This window comes from Hyla sarda, unplaced genomic scaffold, assembly GCF_029499605.1.
Source record: "Hyla sarda isolate aHylSar1 unplaced genomic scaffold, aHylSar1.hap1 scaffold_549, whole genome shotgun sequence".
NCBI lineage: Eukaryota > Metazoa > Chordata > Amphibia > Anura > Hylidae > Hyla > Hyla sarda.
The window spans coordinates 128,168-137,230 of record NW_026610560.1 but is presented as its reverse complement, the minus strand read 5'-3'; the positions used below and the strand labels follow the sequence as shown (position 1 = coordinate 137,230).

General features: G+C 44.5%; 1 protein-coding gene across 1 annotated transcript; it reads right to left on the bottom strand.

Moving 5' to 3' along the window:
* Positions 1 to 233: 233 nt before the first annotated feature.
* LOC130339666 (protein kinase C theta type-like) lies at positions 234 to 8,654 on the bottom strand. The gene is made up of 2 exons (XM_056554047.1): positions 7,767 to 8,654; positions 234 to 2,181 (listed from the first exon to the last, which is right to left on the bottom strand). Exons 1-2 carry the CDS (start codon positions 8,541 to 8,543, stop codon positions 1,306 to 1,308), a joined length of 1,653 nt encoding a protein of 550 aa, XP_056410022.1. The 5' UTR covers positions 8,544 to 8,654; the 3' UTR covers positions 234 to 1,305.
* Between the last annotated feature and the right edge of the window lie 409 nt (positions 8,655 to 9,063).

The window sequence follows — 9,063 nt, the reverse complement described above, 5'->3', positions numbered from 1 at the left end:
TACATTGTAACAAACCCTCACTTGTTATATTACCATAAAAGTTGTTGCTGCGTTTAGAAAACCAATCTTACAAACGATCTATTAGGGGATTAAAGATGGGTAATAGATGGGGGTCCCTCATTCAGGATCCTCATATATAAGTCAGAATGGAGAGAGGCTACTAGCAGCGTCAATAGGACATTTATTAGATTGACATCCAGTGGAAATAAAGACAAGTACAACCATGTAGAGGGTAAAAAAAAGAGTTTATTTATAGGGATGGGGGGGGGGACAATAATAAACAAGATACTATTATATTATACTATTATATATGTGTAAGTTAGTGGTCTGTTGTACTGAACCGTGCTCGGCCGTGTTGATCCAGAGGAAGGCGAAAACCCCCTGTAAGGAAAGAGCCAATTGTCCTTATTACCAGGGGGGAAAATTCCTTCCCGACCCCAAATATGGCGGTCAGAATAAATCCCAGGATCAAAGGCTGGAACCAAACCAGAGTGATAGAAAGGGGGGGGGTAAATTAATTTAAATTATAAATATTTTTTTGTTATACATGTTTCTAATAGTCTATTGGTAAGTCTAGTAGTCTAATTTTAATGTTTGGGTCAAATACATTTTTAAGATAAAAAAATATATAAATATATATTTATTTATTAATTTTTTTGAATTAGTTGTGTTACTAAGAGGGTAATTTTATGTTATTATGCTAAACCTATTTACGGCTATATTGATCCAGAGGAAGGCGAAAACCCCCTGTGAGGAATGAGCCAATTGTCCTAAAATCAGGGGGAAAAATTCCTTCCCGACCCCAAATATGGCGATCAGAATAAATCCCTGGATCAAGCCGATATGTCCCCTATCTGTGGTCTGTGTCTATGTGTGTGCGCCTATCCCTATCGTGTAGTGTGTGTGGTGAGTGCAGTACTTACCCGGCCTGTGCTTGGATGGGTTCAGGGATAATATCCGCCACTCAGCACCGCAGTATTACAACATGCGGCTATTGTTCCTGAACTTACCAGATGGAATCTAAGCACAGGCCGCTCCTGGGGTTGTAGAGGATCTTCCGGCTGCAGTGATTTCAGATGCCAGCCCCGGAATGGAGGATGCCAGGTAAAGGGCCTGGGGCAGTAACACAATGGCAAAGGTGTGGCATAAAGATGTTCTAGAGCAGCCGAGGTTACAGCAGCAGAGACATGATGCCTGGATCAGGAGGCCGGAGGTTCTGAGCAGTAGGCGCGGTGTCCTCAGAGTCCAGATCCACCTATGGAGAAGTGAAGAACATGTGATGGTAGTTATCCCAAGAGAAGGTTCTTACTGGGCCCAGCTTGGTGACGTATAATTGAATCCGGTCCCATGGTGGGTGTCCTCTGTGTCCTCCGGCCACTGCAGATGGTGATTTTGCAGAACTGTCTCAAACGGCTTACATGGTGGTTTGGCTCTCCTCTCTTCCAGTTCCTCCCAGCGAATGGTGGAAAAGAATGGATGCTTCCGGATGTTTCTGCGCACCCCAGGGCGCTTATCGGGATTCTTGCGCAGAAGTTGACTGATGAGATGTTCAATAGCAGCATCCATCCCGGGTGGAAGTTTTGGCTCCTTTCTGGTGATGGCTTTGAAAACCTTCTGCTTGCTGTGGCCGATGAAAAATGGGAAGCGTCCTGTCGCCATCCTGCACAACACAATCCCAAGGCTCCACCAGTCAACGGCTGTGTAATACTCTTGTCCGAGAAGCACTTCAGGGGCCATGTAGTAGAATGTTCCTGTCACTCCATCGATCTTGCTGGAGGCTGTGACTCCATCTTGTGCCAGGCCCAGGTCAATGATCCGGATGTGGCCTTCTGCATCCAACATGATGTTCTCTGGCTTGAGGTCTCTGTGGACGATGTTCTGTCCATGGAGGAACTGGAGGCCGCATACCATCTCTGCTGCGTAGAACCTTATGTTGTTGATGTCCAGGTAGCAGCAAATCCTGATCAAATCCTCCAGACTGCCGCCGGACAGGTACTCCGTGATGAAGTATGCGCGCTCCAGAGACTGATGTGCAGCATAAAGGTGGCATAGAAATGGACAGTCTCGGGCTGCCAGGAGTATCCGCCGCTCTCTCTTGATGGTTCCCTCGTTGTCCTCTCTTCTGTTGATGATCTTTATGGCCATGTGGGTGTCTCGGCCAGGGACTGATGCCAGGACCACCTGTGGAAAACAAATGGAAGACGCTCATTAGAAGACATCATAAGGTTGATATTGATCAGTGTTTGTCAAGCTCGGTCCTCAACACCCCCAACAAGTCATGTTTTCTGGATTTCCTTTAGTCTTTCACAGGTGATACAATTATGGTCAGTGAATCAGGAATCACCACAGTTATATCACCTGTGGAAGACTAAGGAAATCCTAAAAACATGACCTGTTGGGGGTCTTGAGGACAGCGCTTGATAAACATTGATATGGAGGAGGGGGGGGGGGGGGGGCTGTTTATGGGTGGACTTAGTGATGGGTCAGTTAGATAGCACCCAGGAACCTTAAGCCTAGGAAAACTGCAAGAAAGAGCTATAATAACCTGTAAATCCCCCTTTAGCAACAATCGTCTATAACAAAGTTTCCTGCAGCTACAAATGCTGTAAGTTTTGTTCACCAATAGGATACCTGGCAGGTTTGGTGGCGGAATCCTGGTGGAATCCAGTCCGCAAGATGACGCCAGCTCTAAAAAGGGCGTTCAGTGCATAGTTGTGATGCCGATGTGATTAAATCAAAAGTAATTTGGCTAATAGTGGAGATACGGTATCAGACCTGCCATTCAGGCGCGCAGAAGCAGTAGATGGAAAAGTTACACGCACGTTCGGACAGCACTTTGAATCATTTATGCACTCTTATGCACAATTGGTTGAGGCTCAATAAGTACAAAAGTGGTAGGTATATGTTGCGCAAGTTCAAACAGCCTTATGGATGCATAGGCAAAATAAATACAAATAAAGATATGTGATATTGTAGGGACACAGGTTGGCGTTTGCGAACTACACATACATCCATAATAATATGGATATTTACCAATTTAATTGGCAGAAAAAGACCATTGTGCACATGTGTAAAGGGGGAGGAGACCAAATGAGTATCAGGTATATACTCTGTACACCTGTCTATAATGCAGTTATATAACAGTAGATGTTACAGCTATTACATAAGAGCTAACGCAATCTATGAGAATAGAACAGAGGGGAACTTGTGCCAAGTGTAACGAATTGTAATATTAAAAGTGTATTAAAAAGATAAAAAAAAATGAAATGTGAACAAAATTTAGGAAAATGTTGAACAGCTTATCCACCATCTGAAAAGGTAGCGTAAAGGAAAAAAACGAATGGTGTAAAAGCCAAAAACCTGGATCCCTAATGTGAAAGTGATTCATAGAGGTGGATGAAGAATGGGAATAGAGTGCGGAAATAGTGCTAGGCGAATGTCACTGAATATCAGCCGGTGCATGGTGGTTATGTAGCAGTTGTATGTTGATTGTAAAGCTGGGCTCCAACCTCCACAACTCCCAGATTAGGTACCAAGAGGAACAAAGAAAAATGATTAGAAAAATACTATAAAAATAGTCTACTATGTGGTATTGCAGTTTTCCCGGAATTAATGGCTCCAACATGAGAAATAGTCTTAAAAATGGGCAGAAGTCCCTACAATAATGATGGGTCCAGAAAACAAAATAGCATCCTCATCGAGAAAGAGGACAAGAATGGATCATCAGGAGGCATCAATGGGGGTATTTATTAGATAGTATAAAAACAGGGGAATTCCAGAGGGTTCACTTACTTTATCTCCTAACTCTATGAATGCATTGAACAATGGATAGACATGTCTTTGAGTTGGTTGGGATCAGTGTAGTTCTCATCTTCTGGTCCAAATAGGTTTCTGTAAGATTGTATTGAAACCATAGAAATCCATATATGGATAACTAAAAGAGAAGCATATATATATATATTTTTTTTACTAAGAGCCAGGGAACAGGCTCTTGAATCAACCAAAGTGCAAACGTGTTACACTAAAAAAAGTGCACAAAGGATGTGGTCTATCACAAGCCCTTCTCCTATAGTTCGCCTCCGGATCAAAAGGTACCTGTGAGGTTCCAGGTTCAATATCCCTTTTTGCCGAAGCTATTAAACAACCACAAATGCTCCCTGCATCCCCCTTGGCGTTAGCAAAGGTATCTGCCCACAGAGTCGATAATAGTCGGTACCCTGCCCATGCAGGAGTACCCGGGGTTTTTGCAGGGAGGTGCAGAACCTAATGGCCACACACACCTCCCCTAGACCGCCAGGAGGAACACTGAGAAGGGCTACCGTATCCTAACAATCTTGTGGACACACAACACGCAAAAAGTGTCACAGTGACAAAAAAGGAAATAAATAAGTGAATGTGTGCAGATATCCTGGCCAAACATACAGCCAGATCTATAGAAATGTCTCTGATGCTAGCCAGAAGGCCGGAAATCAAGAGGTGAGTGCCACAAGGTGAAGAGTTTATGGTGCCAGTGCTTCCACTCAGTGCGCCAATACTCCCAGTGAGTTTCAGCACCTCAGGGTCACCACTCCCCAAGGCACTAAAGTACCTCAGCTCTAGACCCTCTCAGCCTCATGGCAAGACCCTGAGGAAACAGGTCACGTTGGGGCAGCAGTCGAGCTGTTTCCTCAGAACCAGCCCTGGAACGCCCTGGTACACCTGTTCCCTACATGCCTGACCCCTCCATGCAGCACCCATCCCCACCAGCCCAATACCGGAGCTTCGGGTCACCGCCTGAAACTGATAAGAACAGAAACTACACTTGATCTTAGTCAAAATGCCGAGAAGCGACCTCTACAGCTTCTAGATTAGGTGCCAAGAGGAACAAATAGAAAATGAATAGAAAAATACTATAAAAATAGTCCACTATGTGCAGTTTTCACGGAATTCATGGGTCCAACATGATAAATAGTCTTAAAAATGGGCAGAAGTCCCTACAATAATGATGGGTCCAGAAAACAAAATATTATCCTTATTGAGAAAGAGGACAAGAATGGATCATCGGGATGCATCAATGGGGGTATTTATTAGATAGTATAAATACAGGGAATTCCAGAGGGTTCACTTACTTTATCTCCTAACTCTATGAATGCATTGAACAATGGATAGACATGTCTTTGAGTTGGTTGGGATCAGTGTAGTTCTCATCTTCTGGTCCAAATAGGTTTCTGTAAGATTGTATTGAAACCATAGAAATCCATGTATGGATAACTAAAAGAGAAGCATTGAAGGGGACAAAATTCAAGGACTTTATTCCACAGAAGACTGGGTGCTTTTCACCTTCTGGTCCTGGTCCGGTCACACACCTGTAGAGTCAGGGTTGCCACCTGACCGACATTCAACCAAGGAAAACAAAGGTAAAATATACATAATAAGCACCATCTGACCCCCAAGTAATGCACAAAAGAAAGAAAATGTGCAAAAAAGAAATACAACACAGCATACAGAGATATAGGGCAAGGAAAAAACAGACAATAATGAATAGAAAACCGTAATCCCATAGGGGGAAACTCTTTTGTTTCACTTTATTATTGGATTTATATTTTGAATCCTATATATATTACATGTGAAGAGATATTATTTATTACCTGCGGTATTGGAGGAACAATTTACAGCGATATAATATCAGCACATAGGAACTTTTCTACATTTACCTTATATTATTGAGTATTCCCCTGCCCATTATAAAGACCTGTGTAGAGGAAGAGCGGTGCAGTTCCCATAGCAACCAGTTTGCTTTTATTTTTCAGAGGCCTTTTTCAATTGGTTGCTATGGGCATCTGCACCTACCTGCAGACCCACCTTACCACAACACTGCATGTATGGATAACAAAAAGAGAAGCATTGAAGGGGACAAAATTCAAGGACTTTATTCCACAGAAGACTGGGTGCTTTTCACCTTCTGGTCCTGGTCCGGTCACACACCTGTAGAGTCAGGGGGATACCTCACCTGGTCGCACCATGGATGATGCGTCACTAGGGTTGCCACCTGGCCGGTATTTTGGCCACCTTGACGGTATTTTTATATTAAAAATACCGGCAATACAATGACCAGTATTTATCCAACCAATCCTCCAACTCCCGGAATGTTGCACCATAACCTATACCAGTGTTTCCCAACCAGAGCACCCCCAGCTGTTGAAAAACTACAACTTCTTGCATGGGCATGCTTGGAGTTGTAGTTTTGCAACAGCTGGAGGAACCCCATGGTTGGTAAACACTGACCTATACTATATACTACTGTACCGTCCAACATGCTGGGAGTTGTAGTTTTCCTTTGGGCGAGCTGCTGAGTTGCAGGCTGTATCAGGGCATGCTGGGAGTTATAGTTAGTAGCTAACTGCAACTCTTGAATTTAATTTAAAAAAAAGAAGCGATCAAAAAGTCACATTGAAACAAAAATGGTCCTGTTAAAAGCTACAGACTGGGGCACAAAAATGAGCCTCATACAGGCCCTTATAAGGAGAAATAAAAAAGTTATAGGGGTCAGAATAGCACAAAATTCCCCCCACATATTTGTATCATGTGATGTCACGCATATATAATTAATCATGCCAATGATCATGGCCGGTATTTATTAATTTTTTTTTTTTGCAAAAAAGGTGGCAACCCTATGTGTCACATGTGGGCCATATAAAGTAAGTGGTGTGGGGATCCTACAAGTTTTCCTCAGTCCACCCCCAGGAATATCCAGGCCAGTTAGCTCAATTTAACTGGACTACAAAAGGGTTCAACCAAGGAAAACAAAGGTAAAATATACATAATAAGCACCATCTACCCCCCAAATAATGCATAAAAGAAAGAAAATGTGCAAAAAACAAATACAACACAGCATACAGAGATATAGGGCAAGGAAAAAACCAGACAATAATGAATAGAGAACCGTAATCCCATAGGGGGAAACTCTTTTGTTGCACTTTATTATTTGATATATTTGGAATCCTATATATATTACATGTGAAGATATATTGGGGAAGATTTATCAAAACCTGTGCAGAGGCAAAGTTGCCCAGTTGCCCATAGCAACCAATCAGCTTACTTCTTACATTCTTAACAAGGCCTCTGAAAAATGAAAGAAGCGATCTGATTGGTTGCTATGGGCAACTGGGCAACTTTCCTTTCCACAGGTTTTGATAAATCTCCCCCATTATTATTTATTACCTGCGGTATTGGAGGAACAATTTACAGTGATATAATATCAGCACATAGGAACTTTTATACATTTACCTTATATTATTGAGTATTCCCGTGCCCATTATAAAGACCTGTGTAGAGGAAGAGCGGTACAGTTCCCATAGCAACCAGTTTGCTTCTTTTATTTTTCAGATTGGTTGCTATGGGCAACTGCACCGCTCTTCCTCTGCACAGATCTTAATAAATCCCCCCTATATGTACTGTTTACACACTGCTCCAGAAGACCCCGCTGCACCTTCTCTTCTCCCTGCGTCTGGTTTCCTGCACCCACACCATCTTGGGCATCCCAACTTCCATCTGCCAGGACACAGTACATGGAGGTGCCCCAAGGGATCCGTTCACACCTAATACCAAGTGTAGTCCCTTCAGGGAGTTTTATATGGATGTGCATAACCATTAAAGCCATCAGGGACATAATATTGTGGGACTACAAGTACCAGCAGACCCACCTTACCACAACACTGCAACCCACAACAATACAAATGCAGCCTAAAATGGCTGATAACAGAAAATAAGATGGAGATAGAACTTACTTTGCCGAAGTTGCCTCTACCCAGGACTTGGTGGAGGTTGTAGTGGCTGATGGTAAGCCTGGGGTAGGGGCCCAATGTTCCTTGGCTGCTCCCAGGTGTTGGCTCCTCATCCTCTGATCCTCCATTCTTGTTGTCACTCCTCTTGACTCCATCCTCGCCTTCCTCTTCCCTCTTCCTCTTGCCTTCGCTCTTCCTCTTCTCCTCCTTGCCATCTTCTTCATGTTCAGTAGACGCCATCCCAGGTGTTGGTTCCTCATCCTCTGATCCTCCATCCTTGTCTCCTCTCCTCCACTTGACTCCATCCTCGCCTTCCTCTTCCCTCTTCCTCTTCTCCTCCTTGCCATCTTCTCCATGTCCAGTGGACGCCATCCCAGGTGCTGGCTCCTCATCCTCCGATCCTCTGTCGTCATCTCCTCTCCTCCTCTTGACTCCATCCTCGCCTTCCTCTTCCCTCTTCCTCTTCTCCTCCTCGCCATCTTCTCCATGTCCAGTGGTCGCCATCCCAGGTGTTGGCTCCTCATCCTCTGATCCTCCATCGTCCTCTCTCCTCCTCTTGACTCCATCCTTGCCTTCCTCTTCCCTCTTCCTCTTCTCCTCCTCGCCATCTTCTCCATGTCCATTGGTCGCCATCCCAGGTGTTGGCTCCTCATCCTCTGATCCTCCATCGTCCTCTCTCCTCCTCTTGACTCCATCCTCGCCTTCCTCTTCCCTCTTCCTCTTGCCTTCGCTCTTCCTCTTCTCCTCCTCGCCATCTTCTCCATGTCCAGTGGACGCCATCTCAGCGGTTCTCCTTCAGTCTGTAGACCTCGGTCCAGTCACGTCGGTCGCCAGCAGAGAGTAAACGGCAGTTGGTCGTGTGCAGGTGATGTCATCGGCCATGGGATGCTCTGGTGGCACCTGCCTGTCACTGGCCCTATAGACCTGCTCTGCCATATACAATGTGATGTGGGAATCATGAGGGACATCTAGGGTTGACCTTAGGTTGTTTGCTACCCTGTGCAGTTTGATGGACCTTATGATGGACCACAGTGGTTTTCAAACTATGGACCTCCAGGTGTTGCAAAATTACAACTCCCAGGCTTGTTGGGAGTTGTAGTTTTGCAATATCTGGAGGTCCACAGTTTTGAAACCAATGGGTTTAGGCACCTATGGTCCTTGGGGTCCAAGCCCCTTTTGCCCTGGTGCAGGTCTCATTCCCCTGGTCATGGTCTAAAGTCATGAGGAACAATAATAATTCATGGGGGTTCTTCAGTGTTTGGGGGTAGGTGGTGTAAATGCTAGTGGTATATTTTGCCAC

Coding starts and splice junctions, on each gene's coding strand:
- LOC130339666 (XM_056554047.1), bottom strand. CDS start 8,543: ATGGCGTCCACTGGACATGGAGAAGATGGCGAGGAGGAGAAGAGGAAG. Junction 2,182..7,766: donor GTAGAGGCAACTTCGGCAAA/GTAAGTTCTATC, acceptor TGTTTTCCACAG/GTGGTCCTGGCATCAGTCCC.